This window comes from Sardina pilchardus, chromosome 3, assembly GCF_963854185.1.
Source record: "Sardina pilchardus chromosome 3, fSarPil1.1, whole genome shotgun sequence".
Taxonomy (NCBI): domain Eukaryota; kingdom Metazoa; phylum Chordata; class Actinopteri; order Clupeiformes; family Clupeidae; genus Sardina; species Sardina pilchardus.
In genome coordinates, this window is record NC_084996.1 from 28,949,091 (window position 1) to 28,974,992 (window position 25,902).

Sequence of the window (25,902 nt, forward strand, 5' to 3'; positions counted from 1 at the left end):
CGCCCCAGAGTATAGCCCCTGCCCTGTCGCATGTGTCTCTCCACTCAGTCAGACAGACAGGGGATTTGGAGATGATGTGTGGCAAATCCTCATCTCCAGTGGGTGCCAGTGTTTCTGAAGCAGAGTTCACCTCTGTGGTGCCAAGCATGCAATCATACTGCTGACACGGAATGTGGCAACGCCAGGATGTGCCCTTGCTTTTGCAGGGCAGCGTTCTGACTGCAAAAAAATCAGATCTGCAAAGCGATATTAAACGAATAAATTCTGATGATATTATATGGCATTCACAAGAGCGTGGTATAAGCTGTTGATGACAATTATTTACAATTCTGAGAAAGATACTAGTACATCTTTAAAGATCTGACTATCTGTATGTATCTTTGAACACCACAAATTATTGAATAAGTAGTGTTTCTTTATACAGCACACATAAATGCCCAGAAACAACCCTGAAACTGCTTGTTCGTGCTTTAATAAAAACAATACAAGAAAAGATATTTAGGCCACACATATGATGCAAACTAATCAAACTTACAGGACTACATATCAGCAGTTTTTAAAGCATGTGCAGTTATCAATATAAACAGAATAAATCTTACACAGAAAATGTTTTATGGTTATGATAAAAGCTCCACTGATGTCTTTATGATATTTCAATGTTATACAGAATATCTTACACTGTCTTATTTATTGACATTTCTATGAACCCAGACTAGTACTCTAGTAACTGTTGGTAATGAATACAGGTTGATATTTCAAACCATGCACATTTGTTGTAAATATATATGTTTATATATAATATGTACCAGTGGATATGGCATTTGTAAATGCACCACTGTATGACCTTAAAGGATGAGTTCTTCACATCATGACAACCAAAATCCTCTCCAAGGTCATTGTGTTAACAAGTGCTGTATTCACAAATGACCAGAGCGACTGCAGTGACACCGGCACACACACACACACTCAACACACACACACACACACGCACACACACACCTCTAATGATACCAAGTTGACACTCAGAAATACTAGTACGTTTTTCTCTTAGATGTGTTCACAGAAGTACCAGTGTTATGTAACTGTGTAGCTGTGAAGCAGAATGGAGTTCCACACGAACATGGAAAGTGACATCAAGAAGGGGGGTTTGTTCTTGAACGGCAAGATTTACAAAGTTTATAACTAGCAACTGCATACAGTATGCCAATCATTTGCCAGGCAAGTCTAAAGCTTCTCTTCATAAAAGCGTGGACTCAAAATACAAAATATTTATAATGTCAGAGCACTTCTTAGAACAAATACAAATATGCATCATATCAAATGATGAGATGTGTGGGGTCTGGGTAATTAAAATGAGTGCCCTTTGAAGACTTCTGTACATAAGAACTTCTTGGCTATTTATTTCCTGTGATGCTGTTGCACCATGGGACATGTAGTCCTTGAGGTGACCTTGGGCTGTCTGCCTTTTCATTCAGTAACAAGTAATCATTCTTCATCTGCATTCTCACTAGAGTGCAAAAGCACTCTGCCTGCATGGTAACAAGGTACATTGAATACTTACAAGATACAGTTGTATTAGAAAAAAAAACATTTTTCCTCTATATATAGCTTTCAATCAATCGGTAATGCAATCCAGAAAAAAAATAAAGCTTTCAACTAGTTAACATCAACAGGACCTCCAAAGCTTCACAGTCTTTGCCTCTACAGTCTCTGGTCAGTCAATGCCATGTCCTCTGAGTCCACCGATCTTCACCAAGTGATCTGTTTTGCATCCGGTCATCTAGAGACACTGCTTGTCAGGAGGTGGCGGCCACAGAGTTGGTGGTCTGTGAGAGAACAGAGGACACGATCAGTTAATAAACATGAATGCATTCTACTCAAGAGGGAGTAATTACAGTAATCTAATTAGTCAATCGATCAAGACACTGAGTTAAATGAGTTATCCCCAGGGCAAGTTTTTTTTTTATTTTAAGTATGTGAAGATACAACTGCATTTGAGAATATAGTGCAACAGTAAAAGTACAAAAGGCAGTGAAACTCCCCAAGGGTTCTAAAACTGCTGCATCATTCTGACACCTGATGAGCCTCTACTTTGCTTCCCTCTCCAATTTCAACAGCCAAGCTTAAGCCATAGTGCTCTCTGACAATGGATTTCACAGCGGATGTCACCCTCTCAAGTGCAGCTCACATTTTCTCCCTCTTTCCCTCTCTATCTCTCTCTTCTCTACCACTCCCTTTCTTACTTTCTTTTTCCCTTTCTCTTTCTGTCCACCACTTCCTCTTTCTTGCTCACCCTCTCTCTCTCTCTCTCTCTCTCTCTCTCTCTCTCACACACACACACACACACACACACACACACACACACACACTGCTGCAGGGGTGAGTAGAGAGATACAGAGAGATGCTGACAGGTTGATTTTCTAGTGCCTCCGGCCCCTGGCCGGCCACAGGGACACCAGCGTCCTCTGCCAGCGTTCGCGGTGGACACTCACTCTGCGCAGCCCTCCTTTCCTGCCTCCTCAGCGTCGCTCCGAACCTCCGCGCCGCCTGAGTGGCAAAGACGGGGGGGGGGGGGGGGGACACAGACAGAAGTGAAGTGAGTTTCACCTCAAGCTCCTGCGCACACCACCATCTGTGCTAAGTTGAATAAGGCAGTCTGCAGAGACGCTGAAAAAAAGCTGGCTACTGGTAGCAGAACACAGCCGCACAGGGGTATACATTTGCATGTGTAAACAGAAACGTGTGACCTGTGTCAGAAAGTCAAGAGACATACTGTGGATTCATGCATGGGTTGTCTCATAAATTTCACACACACACACACACACACACACACACACACACACATAAATACACACACACACACACACACATGCTAAACTGAAAAACAATTTCACCCCTCCATGGGGATTCTGCATCATCTTTGCATATGGTCACAGATAAGCAGATTGCATAATCTGGGCATAATATGTTCCAATCACACATTGGAAACGAGACAGATTTATACCCCATCCATCACCATAACGGCGGACCAGAGCACCTCACACACAATCACGGCAGGGGCTCTTTAATCTCCTCACAAAACTGGCATTTTCTGGCGAGATTACCAGCGTCTAGCGTTCTCATTACACCATCTCCCGGTTTGCTTTATCTTTCCTCTCATCTGTTGCTGTTACTTCCTTTCTTGAATGAATACAGGCCTTTATTTAGCAGTGTTTATTCATCAGTAACAGCATGCATTTGCCATGTATTTGTGTCAACAAATTATCACTGTTCCACAGAACAGACAATATACAGTACATGAGTATCACTAGATACAAGCTTGGCAGTTATCCACCATCATTGCACCTTTTATGAAGCTCACACTGTTGTTTACTAAGTGACATGTCCCTGCAACTGGCACAGTTTATCTCTCTTCAGTAGAGGCACAAAAATCAGACTATTGCTATTCACAGACCTAGATGTGTATAATGAAGGTCGCAAGAGGATCAACTAACATTAAATCTCAAAAACATGTAGGCCGCATTGAGACTGGACACCTACACACTAAATAACCACTCAATAAATGGCTTTAAAGGTCTGTCTGAAAGAGGTGTATTCTCCTGATTGAACAACCCACACACACACACACACACACATACATACACACACCACCCATACACATACACACACATCCCTCACCTGGGGTCTCTACACACAGGGAGCACACACCGTCCACCAGCTCCTTGGCTTCCGCTGCCAGCTGGCACGCCTGGTCTGGGATGGGCGACGGTGTGTCTGGGCTATCGGCGGCCTGGGACGACCGAGGGCTCCTAAGGAGACGGACAGAAACGCATCAGCACAGGATGTCTGATTTTACGTGTGTCTTATTTTAGTCTTATTTTTTACTGAAAAGTGCGGCAGCATGAAGAGTGAAGTTTGACTGCAGCAAATGAGTTACCCCAAAGTGCTGCATTAACACAACAGTAAATTACATCAAGGCACTGAGTGGGGTTTTGATTTTACTGAAAATGACTGACAGTCTGGGGCAACCCCTTCTACTTACCCATTTTCCATCCCAAATAACGATGTGGTGGAGAGAACTTTATGTACATTCTGTGGAGAGGGAAAGAGCATGCAGACAGTAAGTTCAAATGCCTTTATCAGCCTTTCAGTTTTTTGTACGGCATAACTGACTCTTTCTTGTTCTCCTCTCCTCGGCCTCTAGGTGGCAGTGCAGCACAGGAGCAACCAGCCGTAAACTTAACGGCTCTGGGAGCAACAGCGTGGCTGTCACCCACAGGCACCTGACATGTCAGTCACTGGAGCTCCAGACTGATCATTTCAACCAACTATCAGACAGAAATTCAGACTTCGTTTTTCATGGGCTTCATAGCTGTGTGTATATAACTTTAACCAGCAAATATTCAGACTTCATTTTTCATGGGCTTCATAGCTACGTATAGAATGTTGACCATTACATTACTCTCAGTTCCTAGTGCTTGCACAACAGCATAAATAGCTGTGTAATGTGTCTTTGGTATTCAGCTGTAATTCTATTGAGTTCAGTCAGATGCAATATGTCCTGCAATACCTGAGCGAACCCCAGCAGTTTCTTGTTGGAGATCTCCAGGTGTTTGCGCGTCAGCTCGGACTTCCTCAGCTGGTTGTCGATGGCCGACAGCTTCCTGTTGAGCTCCATCACGTCCTCCTAACACACAGCACACATGGAGTTCAGCCCTGTGCACATAACTACTTCCTTGGCACGGGACCAACAAGCTAGCGTTCAGTTTTCGTCCTTTAAGTTCTCCTTAGAATTCTCCCTATGACTTCCTATGAGTTTATTTAGGCACATCTACTGTGGTTCGAAGTTGAAATCGCCATATCTCACACTGAGGAAGGGTGTCAACCCGAAACGTCTGTGAGGTTATTAAAAAAGTAAAGCTTGCTTTATTTATTTTCCTAGACTTCCATCCAATCCTAGACACTTCATCCCATGTTTCCAAAGAGTATGTAAGGACAGTATGTGTGTATGACACATTAGACTTTGGAATTAGGCCCAAATTTCATTGAAATTAGGGGCCTATGACTAGACTCAGGCTTCTTCAGATGAGAGTGTCTAAAGAAGGGCTTGCCCTGAAACATCATGGATCAAAAGACTATATTTGCTTTGGAGCGATTGGTGTGTGTGGACTTTTCTTCATAGTCACTCCCTATGACTGTAACTTTGGAATGGTTAATGAAACGCTTGCACCACAGGGCCGGTCTCTTGACATTTTGAGGTGGACGGCTGGCGAGGCCTCCTGTACCTTGGTGGCCTCGAGGCCCCGCTGCTTCTGGCCGGCCAGCTGGTTCTTGAGGTCTTTGATCTCGGCCTCCAGCAGCTGGATCACCTCCTCGTAGTCCTGCTCGGCGCTGTTGGACTGCCGCGGGCCCGCCTCGGCCACCTGCAACTTCGCCTTCAGACTCTTGTTCTCCTCCACCGTCGCTGTGGCCTTCTGAATACACAAACACACACACACACACACACGCACACACACATCACAGACAGACAGCAAAAAAGGATATGGGTAATCATATCATACAGCCTGCTGTGGCATTTGTTATTCCCATGTCTCCCTAGTTTCACTAAAGAACACAAGATGGAATGGAATAATAGAACCAAAGATCTTTTCTCAACCGTCTCTGGTATAACTAACATGTACAAACAAACATAAACCGGCTCCAGATAGATTCTCTAGATAGAATGTAAATGTAAACAGTCTGTGTGGTGCATGCATATGTGTTCTCTTTCTCTTTGATACAGCTCATCTTCTTGCTCTTATATTCTGTTCACCATGCTGTCCCCAAGCTGTTCCCCCCCAACCGTCTTGTGGCGCTTACCTCTGTCGTCTTCTGAACTTCCTCCTCCAGCACTTTCTTACTCTGTTCCTTGTCCTTCAGGAGCACCTAGGAGAACGATAGCATTTTATTCTCACACACACACCCATGTAACCACACACCAAATCAATGGGATATCCACCAACAACCTGAGGAGGGGTAAAATGTGGTTAATGTATGATGGACTGGCCTTGCTTGGCAATATTTACAGTAATCAATAATAAAAGGCCCTGGTCAAATAGAACTAGATCAGGGTGGTCTGAAATGCATTACAGAGAATTATGCAACCAATTCCTGTTCCAGTCTTAAGCAGTGTATGAATACGTAGTGAAGTGGTTATTAATAGGGCAGAGCGGACATGCTGAATCAATGCAGGGGTATCAGTATCAGAAGACGCAGAGGTAAAGGGAGAGACGGCAGCATATGTCTCCAAACGGGAGGAAGTCGGAGATGAAATAACACCAATCAGGACAGGGACTTTCCATCTCAACTCAACCAGGGGCTCCGTTTGCACCTCATTTTCACTTTCTAGTGGATCAGTATGATGGAAAAATCCCACATTTTAGAGCCATGGGGGAATACAGTATTTCTACGATAGATTTATACGATATGAAGAGAACCATAAGTGTTCTGGGGGGGAATTATTTATAGCGTTACAGCCATTTTGACAGAGAGAGGGGGTCAATGATAGAACACTGGTTGAATTGACACAGAACAGTCTGAGGTGACGGAGTGCAAGAGTCCATCACGAGAGCAAATGAGGGTGAGAACACAGGGGGGCGGCGAGAGAGAGAGAGACAGAGAGAGAGAGAGAGAGAGAGAGAGAGAGAGAGAGAGAGAGAGAGAGAGCATGGCATCAGAGCCGGTGGTCACCTGGAGCTGCTTCATGTGCTGCTGCAGCTGCTTGACCTCCGTCTGGAAATGCTCCAGCTCCTCCGTGCTGTACCGGCACTCCGTCTCGTACGTCTGACAAACACACACACACACACAAACACATCGGAATAAGCACTCTGTGTGTGTGTGTGTTTATGGATATGTGTGCTTGTAGTGTGTATGTGTGTTTATGAATATGTGTGTTTGTAGTGTGTGTGTGTCTGTGTGTGTGTGTGTGTGTGTGTGTGTGTGTGTGTGTGTGTGTGTGTGTGTGTGTGTGTGTGTGTGCGTGTGTGTGCGTGTGTGTGTCTATGTGTCCACATGCACATGTATGTCTGCACATGTGTCGGTGTGCGCATTTGTTTGTGTGTGTATGTGCCATTATGTGACATCCTACGAGTGAATCTAAGTCTTTAATCTATAAACAGAGCTTTGTGTCACTCTCCAAAACACAAACACACACACGAATATATAAATGAACGTGTTTTTCTTCCCAAAGACAGGCCGTTCAGAGTGTCTGCAGCCAGGCTTTAGTTATTAGCATTTCTTCAACAAGCACAGAAGCCTGTGGGACACATCCCTGTCTCCCGCTGCAGCACGGGGACTCCCTGGCAATTGAGGGTTTAAGCCCTTGAAAGGAAGCCTGGATAATTCCCTTGTGCTGACTAAAAACTGACTCCTTTAAAGACACTCTCACAAATCTCCTCATTTTTGAACTGGCCAAGTTGAACAAGTCAAATGTTGACATGGCGGGACAGGAGAAACTCACTGTCACTGTCAGTGGTGCTGAATGTACTGTACTGTAGCAAACAACAGGATTCCAAAAGGAGTCATGGAACAGAATGGAGGATGAGAGGAGACATGGTAAACATTTTCACAGAGGTGAGTGCATGTGTGTGTGTGTGTGTGTGTGTGTGTGTGTGTGTGTGTGTGTGTGTGTGTCTGTGTCTGTGTGTCTGTGTGTGTCTGTGTGTGACTGTGTGTGTGTGTGTATAAGCCTGGCTATTTATATGCTCTTGTGTGGATCAGTGTGTGTGTGACAGTCTGGGGGCACATCAGCCATTGCTTAAACATGACCCCTGTCACTCGCAGCAATTGGCTCAGGTGTGTTGGCTCAGGTGTGTGGCACTCACTGGAGAGTGAAAGGCGGAGGTGTCCATCAGACTGGCTGCCTCCTGGTAGGAGAACATGAACGGCCCCTGGGACAGGCCAGCTTCCTCCAGCTGTTCTGGGAACACCATGCGGGTAGCCTCCACAAAGTCTGACACACACACAGCAAGACAAGAGGGTGTGACTGACACAGCTGTTACTTACACAGATTTCACAATATAAGAGTGTAGTGTAAGAGTGTGTGTGTGTGTGTGTGTGCAAGCACATGGGGAAGAGTGAAACAGAGAGAAAGAGAGAAAGAGAGAAAAATATAGAAAAAGAGAGAGAGAGAGAGACTGCATCCATGACCACATATGGGCATGACATTTTTTTTCTGGTCAGGGAAATTAATTCAGCACAATGTTGACAACTGCAATATGCCACCCAAAATAGCCCGAAACGGTGACCTTAGACTGCCGGTGTGTGCGCGTGGATGAGCTGAAACAACACCAGAGAGGCTCATGGGTATTCATAATCTGTCTTTCCTCTTTCTCTCCCTCTGTCTCCTGCTCTCTATCTCTCTCTCTCTCCTTCTCTCTGTACTCTTCTCTCTCCCCTCATCTTTCCAGGATCAGGTGATTGCCTCAGCTCTTGAACCCCTACTGTGATTCTGAGGAAAGATCCTTTAAGTCTTCCAAGGATTTTCTCCGGCAAGATCACTTTTTTACCACACAGTCTAGTACAGGGGAGCAGCCTGTCCTCCAAAAACACAAACCCCAAAGGTGTCAGCGCTCTTACGGGCTATTTTGCCTTTGTGTCAGAATGAGTTTGATAACTCATATAACTATATAATATAACTCAGGGGAATATATTTGTGTATATGAATTTGATGTACTTCTGATATGAATGTTCATGCCCACAGGCCAAAATGTCTTCATATTCACCCATCACTGGGATACTGTTTTGGACTGTACACAAATTAGAATTCCACCCTCTTCTCTCTCACTCTAACGCCACTCACTTCTTGATGATGAACAGAGGTAGACATCCCAGGCCCGGGGTGAGCAAGTCAAAGTCCTGCCAAATATTTGACCTAACCGTTTAGTAAACCAGCTCATCCTAATTAGCAGCCCGGTAGATCGGATAATTAGTGATATCACCTCACCTGTGTTAAGTGCACAGGTTGAAATAACATATGGCAGGACTTTTACTTGTCCACCTCTGTTGATGAACAGCCCTCTTTGTCAGCAACCTGGAAATGGCTTCTCCCTCCCCGAAATGGAGTCATGGCTGACCACTGTCTTCTCCTCTCCCCATCTCTCAGCTCACACCCCAACTCTCCTCCTGTCAGCCTCAGCGTGATGCCGCTTGATGTGAGTGAGTGTTTTTTTTTTCTAAACCACATCAGCCCTCCAGTAAGTTTCCATAATCAGTGTGTCTCTCTCGGTCTCTCTCACCTCGGCTCCCTCCCGCCTTTTTATTTGCATTCTCTAACCACATCAAGCCCAAGTGGCTGTGACGGGCTGGCGTTGGCATCCCCCCTGACTCCGAGGCGAGGGGGGAGGAGGAGTGTCCATCTCGTTTTGGCGCCTTACCTCCGTACGACACGTTGCCCTGCGGATCGGTGGCGAGGCTCTGCCTCAGCTTCCGCCTCTTCTCCTCGCTGATGTCCAGGCCCAGGTACGTCAGCGCCTGCAGCAGCAACACAGACACATCAACATTCTCATTTGTATTCGGACGCCTCCTCCTCATTCACTTTCATCCACAGCAGCTCGCACCACGGGGGACAGGGAAATGCGTGTTTACCCGTGTGTGAGTGTGTGCATGTGTGTGTGTGTGTGTGTGTGTTTGTGCGTACTCCTGAAGCAAACATCACAGATGCTAATAGCATGTCCACATAACATCAGCAGTGGCAATACACTACCATGGGTCAAGGAAGGACAACATCCACAGTAACAATGACAAGGAAAACTTTCAAAAACTAAATGTGGAGTCTTTTAAACAACTTCATATGAAATAATTGAGTTCTTTCTATTGAATTTAAATATGTTTAGCATTTGAAGCACTGAATGTCAAGGCTAATCTTGAGAGCTGGCTGCTGTATAACATTAATTGGCTTTTCCCTATATGTGTCCAAGCACCCTGCTTACCTGCTTGATTAACCTGATTTTCACTACTGCAGTAGCCCATGTTTGAGGCTATGGACCAGCGTACTGTATGTGTTCAACAGGGATTGCTTGCGCTCTGAGAATGCATTTCAGGGAGTTTACACTAGGAGGCAGTGTAACAGTGATAGTACGCATCCCCAATGCAGAAACCCTTGGGTTTTCGCAACACTAACTGTTACATTCATCAAACAAATGAGAACGCAGAGGATAAGCTGACTGTTACAAAATTCATCAACGTTTGAAACATTTTAGCCACTAACCCCCATCCCCCCCTTTTCCCATTTTCAGACTTGTTTACAAGGGGTTGCCACTGCTTCCACACATACTCAAGGACTCAAGACAGTGACAAATGCTCACACTGACAATGCAACTTGTGCCGGTTGCATCCGGCCACGCCGTGCATCCCGACCCAAATCGCACGCAGTAAACAACCACCCCTTTACACCTCGCCGCTTCCCAACCCTCCCTTACGCTCGGCGCGCCTAAATATAGAGTATGCATTGTGTCTGCACTCAACATTAAAGTGCTCTCTTCCACCAAGACCAAATCCTATTAATGTACCTAGATTAGGGTCAGGCCCTGGATCAGTGGGATTAGATTCAATCACTGCTAAACAACTGCATCATGACAAAGAGCAGGGACGAGTGCCAGGAATATGGGGCTAAAGACAACCGCCGCCCACTGCTGCTGCCGCCACTACCGCCGCGCGCCGTCTCACAACAAGTCCACTACCCGGTCAAGCATGGCGGTCCCGCTTGCGTGACAAAGCAAAGTGGGGTCTGTGACAGCGATTACCGGCAGTCGGGCCGGCGGGATTAGCTTTAACCTGTTCGTTTACCCTTACGTGTATTCTCACTCGTGAAGGTTAACCTAATCTCCTGATGAGAAGAGCCAGGATACAGACCCAAGTGCAAGACCCATGTGCCTTACTTAAAATAAAGACTTAGACGTAAACAAAAGCCAGGTGGATTCCAGGACATGCTGTACTACGAGGGGGGGGATCATCTCCAGGGCCAGGACCCGAGTAATCAAATTATGTAGCAGCAACACAAACGTATAGGAATTAGAGTTAGAGTGATGAGATTTCACAATGTGCAACGAGCTACATCTTTTTTTTCTTTTCATGGAGTTTGAGATAGCTAGACCACCATAAACCACACCGAGATCTGTGTCTCTAACCTACTGAAAAAAATAGTGTGCTTCTCAGTTTAACTGAACTCATCATATCCATGCTTGACGGACAAAAATCATGTTTTTGGCCTGAGCTGCTGTTGTGTCACTCACCAAGTCGAGTTTCTCTGATTTGAGCCGTATGTGGGGGTCCAGGGTGATCTTGGGTTTGGCTACAGTGGCAGGTTTCTGTGATGCTGAGGATCCTTTGAGGGGGAAAAAATACAAGACAGAAATATTTGCCTTAAATTGTGCTTGAATACTGACAGACATGTGTTGTAAAGATTTTTTTTGCATCAAAGCAAGGATTTGTGGCTTTGTGACTGGAAATCATACACAGATGCATTGGAAGGCAAAAGGCATAGATACAGCAAGCGAGAGAGAGAAAGAGAGAGAGAAAGGATTGAGAGAAAGGTATAAAGAGAGAAAAGCTGCATTAAACTATTTAACTCTCAGGTCTTTAAGCTGTGTCTGTGTAGAACCCTCTCTCTTTCAGCCCCCCTGCTGCGACGGAAGTGAGCCAATTGCTCTCAAGCCCCTCGCCTTTACCCCCCCCCCCCCCTCTTAAACCACCCCAACCTCATCTTTCCACCCCACCCTCACTGTCCTCAAGGGCTTATTCCTGGGGGTGGGGGGTAGCTGCCCTCCAAACCACCAAACCCCACAGGTTGTGACAAGGACAACACTGACAATGTTAAGTGAAGGAGAGAACACCCACGCCATTCTGACTGGCGCACAAAGCTTCGCTCCAACACCCCCCCCCCCAACACACACACACACACACACCACCCACACCCACCCACACACACCACCAACCTCCACCCACGCCTCCCCCGCTACACCCCCCACCCCACCCCACCCGTACTGACGCAGTTGTCCGTCCCCTCTCCACCCCGAGGCGGCTCTAATGCCACACAGGACCAGCAGCACAGCGGGGGGCCCATTCATCCATTCAGGAAACAGGTGGCATCCAGAGTTCACCACGCCTCTCCCTCTCTCTCCGCATCCTGGAGCGCGCTCAAATCCCTCCCGCTTAATGGAGGACCTGCGCCCGCCCGCCCGCCCGCCCGCCGCCAATAACACCCAGAGAGGATGAGGCGCCCTTCGCCACAGGAAGGAGTAAATCGGGAGCGATGGCTGATGGAGAGTTAACAATAGGCCCGTGACAATGCACCAGCGTGCCCGTTCTTAAGGTGCTTTTTGGTTGATTGATTGATAGAGTGAAATTCTTTATTGCCATATGCACAGGGGTAGGTGTACAAAAGTGCAGCAGGACAAAAGGATAACACAAGGAAGCCCAAGGGCTTATTTCCGTTGTGGTCCCTTTGGTTTGTTGTGCTTTTTCTGAAGATGGTGACTTCATTGGGTCTTCATTTATCTTAATTATTTGCCTCGTAAATGGACCAGATGTAGAGTAGCGTACCAGTCACGTTTTTTTAAAAGAAGTAATATGAAACAAATTTCACAAGCGTTGTTTTTCACATTTCTGTTTCAGAGTATCATCAGCAACTCCATTACATCACACCTGTCACTAGATGTCAGAGCGCTATCTAGACCACACAAGCTGCGTAAGATGGCTCCCTCCCTCCCAAAAAAACAAATATCCGTCCTCCTGTCAAATCAGACTGACTTGTTCCAAGAGCTGAAAAAAACAAAAAAAAATCTAACCGAACCAAAACAAAATGACAAAACAAAAATTTAACTAAAGCGAGGAGGTTTAGTCATTAAAAGGAAACGGATCCAAATGCAGTGCAGAGTTAGGCAGGTAAATGTAGGATTTTACGTGGATTAGGAAGACTTGCTGGAAGCAACAAACATTATACAGTATGTCCACGTTTAAAATCACACTGTGTGACTAGGACTAGGATTTTTAGTCTCTCCAGCCATAACACTCCGCAAATCCTTAATAAAACTTTGCTGTTACTTGTTGCTGAAAATTGAGGGCCACTGATTGACAATTATTAATTAGAAAGACATTTTTCATCTTTTGCATAATCTGTATCATAACAAGCGCCAATAATGGACCGGTCATTTCTACAAGCCATTTTGGTATAGAAGCCTGTTGAATGAAAAAAAAAAACCCACACACACACTTTTCCCCAGAGGCCTCAGACAGTCTGCCGTTGAAAAGCGTGCCTTCTTCCTCCAGGTCTGAGCTTGTGTGTCTGTTTGTGTGTGAGCGCTCAGCGCTGCGGGCCCTGTCTGAGCCGGTGAACTTGAGGCTTGGTTCCTCGTTCACGCCCTCATCAGACATGCTTAATGAAGTCTCTCCTGCATAAGAGCATGTCTGTCTGCCCATGGGGTTCATCTCCGAGTCACAAACCTGCTTCCCTTTCCCACTCTTTAGGACTCTAGATGACTGGCCTCCTTGAGTGAGTTCACAGGCAGCAACAGTGACTTCCATAACAACACCAAAAAAATATATATAGATACTTCTAAGCCCAGAAGGTCTCTCTTTGATATGTTCATCTTACAGTATCATTCTCTGCTTCCTCCATCACGCTACACCAAAAGCCCCAAGTTCACGGTGGTGTAAAACCCTACAAACATAATTGGCTTTTTTCCAACAGCGTGGTTTCTATGGCAACGTAGTATCTCGCTTTAAGTGCTGGAAGTAGATTAGAGCCTGTGCGGAACGTGCGGAACGCGCTGACGGGGACTCATATACTAAACAGGCTGCCGTGGCAACCGATAAGAGCGCTATCTAGCCGCGAGATGAAAAGGAGAGAGAGCGCCTCTCCATTCTCTTCCGTTCCCGGCGCTTTTTCCAGCGGTGGCTATACAACACCTCGCGCAGCATACATAACTCAGCCTCAGAAGCTGCCGGGCGAGATTACTATTTTTTCTTTCTTTTTTTTTTTCGGTGAGGCGTTGATTAAATTCTAACCGCCACTCTTGGCTAATCCTCAATCTCACTCTCTCCTCGCCCAAAGCTCGTCCGAATAAATAATTGCTTTGCAATGGAATCTTGTTCCCCTGTAACACTGGGCAATTTTGAAGTCCTCCTTGGTGTGTGAGTGTGTTTGTGTGAGTGTGTGTGTGTGTGTGTACGCGCGCTTGAGATTCTGTATGTGAATTGAAGTCCTCCTTGGTGTGTGTGTGTGTGTGTTTGTGTGTGTGTGTGTGGGCAGGTGTGCATGAGTTGGTGAGTGTGTGTCTGTGTATGTGTGTGTGTGTGTGTCTGTGTGTGTGTGTGTGTCTGTGTGTGTGTGTGTGTGTGTGGGTGTGTGTGTGGGTGTGTGTGCTGAATGTCTGAAACCGCTGGAACTCAAGGTGCAGACAAACAATACAGGCCCGACAGGCTGGCTTGGCTCAAATTTCATTTCCTGCTTTGCTTCGTCATGTGACTAGCGGATTTTGATCAAAGTGTCCAGATTTAGAAGCAGCCTACGATTCCATCTGATAATAACACAGAGGGCTAATACTATGGGACATGCCCAGATACTGCACTAGAATGACCTTGTTTGTGGGAAAGCAAGGAACGAATGACCATTCCATAATTTATGAGCGCAGTGTAAATTGGGAAACAGATGGGAAAAGTAGGCTCAAGTGTCTAAAAATGAACACACGCTGTGTGTGACAAACAGTGACCATCCAGTGTGCTGCTTTCCACATACAAAGTATCCCACAGTGTGCATCCAACATATAGAGTATACTGTACATGCATTGTTTGCAAACGTTACATTCTGTGCACTAGAAAATCCCAGACCATTTATAGGTCATCATAATAACGTATGACTCAACATCACTCTAACTGACAGAAGATTGTCAGTATATACTGAGATCAGCTCTTTATAATGTGGTACAATGGGCCCCAAATCTAAAATATGGGAAAATAGCAAAGTCTATCAATAAGCAAAGCTCTAGCACATGAACTATTGCCATCATGTGTCATGTGGGAGCATTGAGCTGTCTCATCAGTATTTGCTGTTAATGTCTTGCCAATGGTGCTACATTAGTAAACTGATTTTGCCTTATTAAATTAGCTCCAGTTAGACTTGAGAATTTTTTCTGCAATCATTCAAATCAAGGTCCATTACTTGGCCAAAATGAGATGCCATGTGGTGGTACCTGTGCCTGGGGCGTGGACCTCTGAATGGCAGATTTCGGGAGAGGATGAAGGCACTGGGGCAGGTTCTTCTGGGAAAATCTGGGAAAATAAACGTCTAAAGCCTTAAAAAAAAGCCTAATATATTGCTGTACAGGTCAGAGACAGCTAAACTGCTACAAGCAATAAAACCTGACTTTCATAATCTTGACTCTTACAATCATCACTTGCACAATGCACTACAGTAATATAATACTGTTTGTAAGGGAAGACTGATAGAGGTTGATTAACCATACTATATATAGTGTTTTAAACACTTCTACAAACATTGCAAAACAGACACCAAAATATTAATAGTTTCAGTGCAATATGAAAAGCAATACGAGTGAGGAATTATCTGAGTCATTATTTCCCATAAAGTTCTCTCTAAGACGGGTTTTCGGCAGAGCGGCGGCTGGCCTCACCTCTGGGGAGCGGACGTGCACTTTTAACCGGCTGGGGTTGTAGCCGTTCCCCCCCCTCTGGACTCCGTTGTGCAGAGACGCGCTGCTGGGGAACAGGCCCTTCCCAGGGATGAAGGCAACCTCCACCACACTGTCTTGGCTGGGAAGAGGAGAAAGAGACACAGAACGTTATTTTATCATACATTTGCTATTGGGTGATATTTTTCTATTTTTTTTTTATTATAAAATCTTTGGGGAGACATGTACTGTTGTGCTCTAGATGATAGTCTTTTTTAAACAGGTGCGTCAAAACAAAAAGAAGAAAAAGCAGGAAAACATTTTTTCAGCAAAGACTAGTGTCTAGTGCAGTTTTTCAGAGTGCAAACTTTTCCTGCTTTTTCTTATTATAAATCTTCACAATTAAATAATTGACTTTAAGCTTGGTGAAAAAAAGATATCTCACTAGCAACAGTGTTTTCAAACTCTTGCTTTTACAAACTCACTTCATTGAAGTTTATCAATTTCTTTTTATTCATATAATGTATAAGAAAAAGATTTCAGATTGCTACGACAAAGAGTAAATCACACTCAAACCCAGACAAAAACACAAATTGAACAAACCTGAATTTTACTTTGTTGAACATGCTTTTGGCTTGGTGAAAAAAAAGATATCTCACTAGCAACTCTTGCTTTTACAAACTCACTTCATTGAAGTTTATGAATTTCTATTGATTCCTAATGTATAAGAAAAAGATTTCAGATTGCTACGACAAAGAGTAAATCATGACTCATGACATTTTTCACGTTCAGTCCCATCACACTCAAACCCAGACAAAAACACAAATGGAACAAACCTGAATTTGACTTTGTTGAACATGCTCTTGGCTTCCTCGTGGGTCAGCCCTATCAAGGACTCCTTGTTAATGGCGATTAGTTGATCTCCTGGTCTCAATCGGCCGTCCTGAGAGGGATACAAGTAAATAAATAAACAAAGATGAATAAATAAATAAACATCTACAACCTTTATGCAATGCTGCTGATCCTCCACAACAACAGTGGCGCGACGGCACAGTGAAGAGGAGGCATCTTTTCGTGTCCAGCGCCAGGCCGGTGCATCAGCAGGAATATGACCCTGGTGGCCATCTGGGCACTGCCTCGGACAAGGACAAGCAGCAGCAGCCCACACAAACAGCGCAGACCACTCCAGAAGTCACCCCTACTCAGCTTGAGCTTCTGGAGGTTTTTTTTCTTACTTTTCTCTTTGTTTTGGGTAAACAAACAATAACCAATAGCTCTGATTTGGCTCAAGGCAGACAAACACATACATGCAGATACAAACACATATTAAATCGCACAAACGGGTATAACACACACACACACACACACACATACACACACACACACACACACACACACACACACACACACACATATATAACAGACGCAGAGGCCAAATTCTTTATGACAGGGCAGTCAAGTCAAGACGTCTCCCAAGTAATGACATCCAATTAATGTCTTTGACGCGATGTGTCGTGCGTGCTCAGTGGAACAGGAGATGTCAGGACGGCACTAAGGCGAGTCCAGAATCAGAGACAGCAAAGGTGCAATAAGCCAGTCACTGAGAGAGGCTGTCAATCTGGGCCCCCTGCTTAAGAGAGACGTGACACCACAGCACACAAAGGGAAGGTCTCAGTGTGAAAACTTAAAACACAGTAGAAATATGTGCTAGAGGAAGGTCTTTCGAGGTCCTCTCCGCTTCTGAACAGTCTCATTTGAATAACGCGTTACATAACCCTGGCATTATATTAACCGCAACATGTTATCGGAGACGGCTTTGGCCACGGAGAGAGGGGGAGCGTGGTGGCAGCTCGCACGAGCCCTGGGGACAGCAAATAAAGGGAGGAGGAGGTGGGGTGGAGGAGGTTGAGAAGGGGGGGGGGGTGGATGAGGGTGGAGAGGGGTTGGTGAGGGGTTGGAATGGGTGGGGCAGAGAGCTTCAAGACCTAACAATGCATAGTCTCATCTCAATTATAGCCAGCGAGCAGTTTTCCTTGCAAAATGACAGCGTGTATCCAATGGCCGGCATTTAAGCAGCCCTTTTCTACCACCACATCCCCCACCACACCCTCCCACCACACACACCCACACACACACACACACTACTACTTCCCTGCGTGCAGGTGAATGGTATAGATTGCTTGCTCATTACTGGCTCTCGTGTTGCGCTGGTGGAAAACTGGCCTCCCTCTCTAAGCTGCTTCAGGAGACCTGACCTCTGCACAACGCAGCAAGGAGCTCCAATGCACAGGGGGGGTTAGGCCCTCCCTCACTGGGGCCGGAGCTCAGGATGGGACTATGACAGCAATATGCCTGCGGCAGCACATTCTCACACACACACACACACACACACACACCTCCAGTCCAGACCCTCTGTCTAGTTTACTGTATGAAGAGTTGAAGGGCAAAGTGGTCACCAGCAGTAACTATTTCTCTCCAAATGGATATACAGAGGTAGAAAGTAACATTTCCACTGTTCATTTCATGTGTTCATTTTGGTATGTTGATCCACACCAGGAGAAGTCAAGCGGCCAATGAACAACCAGTCTTCATCAAACCAGGTTTCTGAGCTATAATCCTTACAGTAACTTTCTTTCTTTCTTTCTTTCTGCCTTTCATTACTTTAATCAGTTCCATTGAGAGCTGACATAGTTCATGAAAGTGTCACGTGTGCATGACTTACAGTTTTTTACAATCACTTTGCTACTATTTTCAGAACCTTGATGTCATTTTTCACAACTCTAGACACAAAATTCACAACCAATGATCAAAATGCACATTTTTCAAAACTCTAACCCTTTTCTCAATTGCTTGGATACAATACACATACAACTTAGATCATTTGATCATTCAACAAAACTCACCTGTTCAATATGATACAACTTAACATCAAAGTACTACTATTTCAAAAGGCAATTCACACATTACATTTCAAATGAGCGTCTATTCATTTCCTTACAATGATCTAACTATCAATTGATACAACTGCTCAAAATGATCAGGAACTGTTACATTACTCTTAATGCATAGTTGTATGGAAATACGTAACAGACACATAATCTTCCATGTTTACTGCAAATCATGAAAGTTTCAAGATACTGTAATGAGATTCACTGTCACCAATTAGCGTGGAGCATTAACCAATTAGACTACAATATCCATGGATGTAGCCTAATATTTTATATCTTTATATACAGTAAAATAAATATATATATGTTATATTTTCATCAGCCTGTCTTTTCTTTTCTATTTCATAGCTAATTATTTTTATTTTAATTCAAATAAACCTATGTTGTGATTGTACTGTAGTGTTTTGCATCAATATATTACAAGCTTTGCTCAATGATTCCACTGTGTCTGTAGTATTCTCTCTACTATTGCAGTACTTTTACAGAGATGTGTTTACTGTACTGTTCCTGTAGTACCATAATGAAACCTGTATCACCTATTTTGTTCTACAATATCTAATGATTGTACGAACAATGACACAATGAAACTATAGGTTACTTGTGTGCGGGTGATCTATAGTTATGTTTCAGTGGCATTTCACAGTAAATTTGTTTTTTGAACCAATGATTGTGCAAGTGCAAGATTTCTTTGAAGATGTGAATGCACAATCTAATGTTTTGAATATTAGATAACCTGTGTTACAAGTGGTAACCGTTTTGAGTTTTGTGTCTAGAGTTGTGAAAAATGACATCAAGGTTCTGAAAATAGTAGCAAAGCGATTGTAAAAAACTGTAAGTCAAGTCAGGGTGTAACAATTTTCCATATATTGATGCTTTGGATAAAGTTAAACATTCTCTCTCTCTCTCTCTCTCTCTCACTCTCTCTCTCTCTCTCTGTCTCTCTCTCTCACCCGGTGGCAGTCTCCTCCTGACAGTACTTCCTGGATGAAAACTGCTGGGCCATCAGGTCTGTTGGAGCCGCCACCGAGAGTGATGCCCAAGCTGCAGGAGGTCCGAGCCAGCGAGATCAGCTGAATCACACCCTCCCCTGGGTGGCTGTAGGCACACACACACACACACCACGCACACACACACACACACACACACACAGAGACACACACACACAAACAAAACATAAGTAACCAACCAATCTACCATTAGTAGATCACCTAACTTAGCTACGCTACTAATGAGTACTTTGACGTGCTTTTGTGTGTGTATTTTGTTTGTTTCTGCCAATGATACTTAGTGATACTTGATATGGTCATGTGAAAACCAAAGAGAGTATAACTTTGTCAGCGTATGTGTGTGCGTGTCTGTGTGTGTGTGTGTGTGTGTGTGTGTGTGTGTGTGTGTGTGTGTGTGTGTGTGTGTGTGTGTGTGTGTGCGTGTGTGTGTGTGGGTGTGTGTGCCTGCGCATCAGCGTGTGTCCCAAACCTGAGTGAGCGCAGAAGAGGTCCCGTGTTGTTATAGTTGCTCTGAGATCCTGCTGGACTAAGCAGGAGTGGACTTTGTGATCTGGACGATGAGCCCGACGATGAGCTGTCCAGGTATCTGCCTACTTTTGCAGGACGACAAAAACACGTCAGCACAAAACAACACAGACGACAGTGTCATTATTCAGTGTCATTTCACAACTGGCATACTGAATAATCCCATGTATATTATATATGATCACAATTATCATATTGAAAATGCCCCTGAAACCAAAAAGTCACACTTTTTGAGCAAATCCAATTTCTCTTTTCAACCAATTTAGGGATTTAAATTGAAATGGAATTGGTGAAATGATTATCACACATCCTTTTTCTGGGGTAAATTGTCTTTTTTTTTCTCCGCAGCTCGGGCTAATTAATTGAATTCTGTGACTCTTGGCCCTTCACACCACCAACTGACCCAAAATGACTTGGAAAGGGCTCTGGCCCCCGCAAAATAAAATATGCATCGCTATACTCCGAGGTTGGGCTCGAGCCACCAGATGGCGGTAAAATTACCAATTAACTTTTCATTACGGGGACCCCGTGGAGCCCCCGCAGTTTGCTGTCATAAATATCCTCTTAAACGCGCTGATGGGGCTGCGCTGGCTTTGGCTTCCGGGCTTCAAAGAGCATCACTCAGAGAGCGATTATTAGCGGTGATTTCTCATAAGCTGCTCTAAGCTGTCAATAATAAATAATAAACAGACCAAAGGAGAATTAGGCAAATTGCCCGACTTCTTGAGGGTGTGCTTTCCCCCTCTGGTTACTATCTTGTGTCAGATACATACATGTATGAAGAAGTGTACATTTAATGTGCTCTTGTAGCTGTTGTCTTCTAGCAAAGAACGAGACAGGATCACTACTAAGGTGTCCGTCCAGCTCTCATTTCATTGGTACATTTAGGGTATTGAAAATCAGGAGTGCGAGGCTAGATTGAAATGAGCGTGATATAAATAAGCAGTAGCCTGTTTTGGTAATTATCATGAGCAACCTGAACAAGGGATAGTTGTCCACTTACAGTACTGAGTATGTCATATGACATTGTAGTATGCTGATCAATACTCCCAGTGCAGTGTTCTCAGAACCAAAACAAGAAAGAGAACCAAAACCTCCCATGCCTCTGAACTTTTTGGCTACATGTTGCAAATTTGTTTTAAAGCACTATTACGTCACATCATAAAAGTGCTTTAAACTACAGGAGAGCAAAAACTTGCCAATGTCTTTGGCAAAGGCACTAATCTCCTGCTTCCACTTTCAGTACATTTCTCTCTCTCTTTCTCTCTCTCTCTCTGTCTCTCTCTATCAATCTGTCAAATAAGAAGTGATTTTCCTGAGGCACAGACAGATGTTAGCAATTACATAATGGACAAGTGTGTTGTCATAAGCCATTTTCAAAGGCCGATTTAGTTCTATCTCAACTTTTTAAGGATTACACATACAGAAAAAAAGGGCTCTACTCATTAACAAGCACACTTCCTAAGTTATGAAAAACAATCTGTTTCTGAGTTTCAGCATCATTGTGCAATGTCTGTGCATACACACCTAAACACATGTGTGAATGTATGAACAGCATGTTAATGTCGTGCCATTTGTCTGTGTGTGTATGTAGACATGTGTGAATGGGGGTGTGTGGGGTGGGGAGTAATGACTACACACACCATGTTGATTCGGAGAGTTCCGCGTCGAGCCCGTACTGCTGTTGCTGTTGCCGTACTTTTCCAGAAGCTCTGAAAATTCTCTCCTGAAAGCAACACATACACACACACACACACACACCAAATGTCACACAAAATGTCTCACAAAACAATACAACTGAAACAAAACAAAACACTCAGCAATCTGAGCCCCTTTGCCCCTTGCGTGAGCAACATCCTTTACTAAATACGGACCAGGTACACCTCCCTGACGAGATCAGGAAATGTCCAGCAGCACAATTTGATATCTGTGTCGTTATGTAACACTGCAAATGCCATTATACCTTCCCTGTGGTTTTTGCAATGTAATATCATGGGAGGTAATTCCCTTAGGGGGGCGGAGAATCTGTTCATCTGTCATGTAATCTAAGGAGATCCACAGAGGCTTCTAAAGGACACGCGGCCACTGCCTGGACGGGTGCCCACTGCCCACTTCAACTACAGCGAGCGGCAGCTCACCTCTGACCCCCTCCGCCCAATAAAACTTCTCCGCAGTCTCCGCAGAGATTGAAATAGGGAATGAAAATCCACCACCGAATAAAAAAAAAAGGCAGGCGCACAATCGGACAATCGGATCAAATGATGTGTACAAAAACCCAGATCCTCTCTGTATTTTTTAAGATGAACAAATACGATCTGGTCCTCATTTGTGAGCTTCTGGACTACATTATGGCTGCCTCTCAGTCTTTCAGTACCACTAAAATAACTCCGCTCTACTGCATTTTGTTGTCTTTGCACTTGTACTCTGCACAACAGCAGTAAAGTTGAATCTAATCTAATCTAATCTACTTTTTGGTTTTTGGAATTAATCTTTTACCATCATATGGCACCACAATAGCATTACCAGATAACACTGTACTGCTGCACATTGTATTATGCTGAAGGGGAAAAAAAGCATATCCTGGAACATGATACGTGCTTTTACATTTAGGCACAAGAATGTTTTTCAAACATATTTCTCAATAAATTATTTCCCTCAGTATATGCTGAAAATGATGTTTTGAAACACAGTAGCCAGATAACCTGTAAGAATAGAACACATAATCTTCCACTTGTACTCAGAAACATATTTAAATGCACCTCAACGTCTGGCTGTATTTCGAACACTGTACTGCACTTTCACAGAGTCTACACAGTCAATATCCCGTGTCCGTCTTCTTTCCCCCTCATTGTGACTGCTTTATGCAGTGTGTGTAACGGCTCATCTGTTGGCTGGTGGTCAGTAACCACACATGACTCTAGCCCTCCTGTCCTGTTTTACATGTTTACTCTGTGGCTATCTCCTCTGGCCTGACGCACCTCTGACAGGCAGAAATAGGTCAGCAGAAATGCCCAGCCTGCCCCCCCCTCCAGCTCAGAGAACCTGTCACTTTTCACATCGGCTGAAAAACTCTCGCTGTGTGACCGTGTATCTAAGTGTGCATGTGGGTGTGTGTTTTGGATGTCTTGCTTATTGTTAACTTTTCAATGCAACTTCAATTTTATCACAGTAAGCTATTCATTTCCTGTGCCATTAATAATGAAATAAATATTTGCTGACCCCAAAAGAACCGGCACAGTATATGCATGCGTAGAATTCAAGCTTCCGTAATCCTCAGCAGTGTCTTGTGAGCTTGTTTTGGTGTGTTTTTGTTTACGTTTCTGTTTACGCACTTGTCTCCATGTGTGTGTCTACGTGTGCAAGAGCTTGTGTGCCTTTCTTAAGTCCATTCGAAGCGCAAGTAAACAGAGGAGTGGGCACCAGTCCAGCGATCGCCCTTCTCCTCGCCGCATCATTACGCCCCGGAGGAGGACAGAATAACGCACTTAGCCCCAATTCGGGAGGGGAGAGGGAAGACGGAAAGAGAGATGATAAACTGTGAGGAAAAGGGGAGGAAAAAAAAAATCCAGCTTGATCCTTCGGAGTGGGTTATGCGCGGGATTAAAACAGGGAAAGGTCACTCAAGGTTGCAATGCGACATCATTTGAGCCGTGCGCTCTACGCTGCACCGCTCTCTGTCCTCACCCTCCACAGGTAAACGGGCCGTAAACCCGCAACACTAGCAAGTGTGCCTGCGTCATAACCCACTCAGGTGAGCCAACGGCTCGTGACAACCGCTAAAAAGCTGTGGCAGGGATGGTGTGTATTGGAGGAGGGCCCACCGCCCCCCCCCACCGCCCCCCCCACCATGCGTAGCTCTCCACTGGGGATATAATCCCCCCTGCCACAGCCCCTCATCCCCTCTCCTGTGTGCTTACCATCCCCCACCCTCTACACCAAGCGTGGACTGGCGCTGCTTAAAGGTAAGAGTCTGCGCTCCTGTGCGACGTATTGATATTTGTTGATATTTGAGCTCAACAGGCGATCAATACACCTCCACTGCGTGCTGTTGACACAGCATGTTTTATGGCTCGGACCACGTTCACCGCGCTGAGTCCTTTCCATTTACAGTCCTGCCCTGAGAGGACCATGAGGAGCAGGTAGAATATATAGCATAGTATGAGTCGTATGTAAATTATGTAGAACAGAATGAGGAAGTGTGTAGAATATATAGTATACAGAATACAACTGTAACTCTCTCTCTCACACATACAGACCTACAGTATAGGATAATGATTACTATTCCCTTTTTATCACAGTGGTTGACACTTAGCCAAATCATCACAGGATTCAAAGAGTATTGTGACACAATCAGAAATGAAAATAAATAAATAAAACATATTGCTCAACCAGAACTTGATGTCCTATAAGGTCCAGACATGTAAAGAACAGCAAAAAAATGCTTGCGTGCGTTTTGCTCAGGAAAATGCCCTCTACTGAGTGGAGGTCTATGGAGGAAGTGTTTGCACATTGGATGAGCAACTCAACTGGGGTGGTGGTACTGTATTGTACTGTACCTTAGTGGTTAGTGGTAGCTGGGCTATCATGCAGTGAGGCACTTAACCCCCCCCGAGTTCCTCTGGGGACAATGGCCTCTGTGATATAATGACATACTGTATGTATGTAAGTCCCTTTGGATAAGAGCGTCTGCTAAATGAATAAATGTAAACGATAATGTAAATGTACTGCTGGGATCAGCAGCTTGCGGCTATCTGATGCCGACCTGAGGACATCGGGCTCCGGCGCAGTGGAGACACTGTGTCATGCACACTCCTGATCTCGCTTTAGCTCTTAACCCCTGGGCCTTTCCGTCCAACATGATGAGCCATTGGAAAACATGTGACGTGTCCTGCCCTGCCATCCTGTACTGCCACCGCCCCGCCCCGCCCCGCCCCGCCCCATCCCTACCATGCAGTAACACTTGGTGACTCATCTGATAGATTTGGTTTACAGATTATAAATGGTGGCAAGGGTCAGAGGGGTACCTCCGTCTTGTGCAGAGGCAGGCTGTTCATGCTGTAAGTGCCACCTACAGACTGCAGTGATGCTCCAGGGCAGGCTATTCCTCCCAGTGAGGCTACTGGCTAAGCGTCCCAGTGATTATTACAATTTATCCAATATAAAGTTGATTGGGTTTTTGTAAATAATCATCCCTAAAAACCACAATAAACATACACATTAATGGCTGCAAGCCTGACACTGAGGGATAACGCATTTGGCAAACAGCGCTACCGTTGGCGTGCGATACAGGATGTAGCACATGTCTAGACTTATGCCTATTAATATACCCTGTGCTGTCAATGGCCTAGTAACATTGGGAAAGTATTAATACCGCCGCTGTGCAAGTGCTTGTTGTAAGCCAAAGCTAATCATGACCCTTTTTCCAGACCACACTATTAAGGCATCCCTCAGATTTTATGCAGTATGTGCTGCTCCTGCTCCACTGTATCAGCTTCAGTTGACTTTTTTTGTGGAGCCATGATAAGCCTGGCAGTGAATTGTTCCGGCATATAAAGTCTAAATGTAAAATTGTTTCTTGTCAGATACCGGTAACCGATCTCTGCTGACCTGCCTACCTACCTGTTTTGTTTTTCATACAGTAGGACCTTTGCTACAGATCTTTCAGCTCTGGCCTCTGTATAGCATCTTTAGATAAGTTAAATTTGTGCTATATAAGTAAAGAAAACTGAACTGAATTTAATTGAACTAAGCCTGCAC

The 25,902-nt window shown here is 44.7% G+C and overlaps 1 protein-coding gene across 1 annotated transcript in view; it reads right to left on the reverse strand.

Annotated features, from left to right (window-relative positions):
• Positions 1–1,354: 1,354 nt before the first annotated feature.
• The window catches only part of si:dkeyp-72e1.9 (syntaxin-binding protein 4), a 51,476-nt gene continuing 26,928 nt past the window's right edge, over positions 1,355–25,902 (reverse strand). Inside the window, exons 6-22 of the mRNA XM_062531218.1 lie at positions 21,789–21,871; positions 20,090–20,213; positions 19,564–19,708; positions 16,502–16,608; positions 15,669–15,807; positions 15,228–15,306; positions 11,271–11,362; positions 9,414–9,510; positions 7,863–7,990; positions 6,730–6,822; positions 5,860–5,925; positions 5,286–5,474; positions 4,571–4,687; positions 4,043–4,092; positions 3,679–3,809; positions 2,493–2,547; positions 1,355–1,826 (exon numbers count right to left, since the gene is read on the reverse strand). Coding sequence (XP_062387202.1) covers positions 1,781–1,826; positions 2,493–2,547; positions 3,679–3,809; positions 4,043–4,092; positions 4,571–4,687; positions 5,286–5,474; positions 5,860–5,925; positions 6,730–6,822; positions 7,863–7,990; positions 9,414–9,510; positions 11,271–11,362; positions 15,228–15,306; positions 15,669–15,807; positions 16,502–16,608; positions 19,564–19,708; positions 20,090–20,213; positions 21,789–21,871 — 1,741 coding nt within the window. The 3' untranslated portion in view covers positions 1,355–1,780. The remainder of the gene's footprint in view (positions 1,827–2,492; positions 2,548–3,678; positions 3,810–4,042; positions 4,093–4,570; positions 4,688–5,285; positions 5,475–5,859; positions 5,926–6,729; positions 6,823–7,862; positions 7,991–9,413; positions 9,511–11,270; positions 11,363–15,227; positions 15,307–15,668; positions 15,808–16,501; positions 16,609–19,563; positions 19,709–20,089; positions 20,214–21,788; positions 21,872–25,902) is intronic.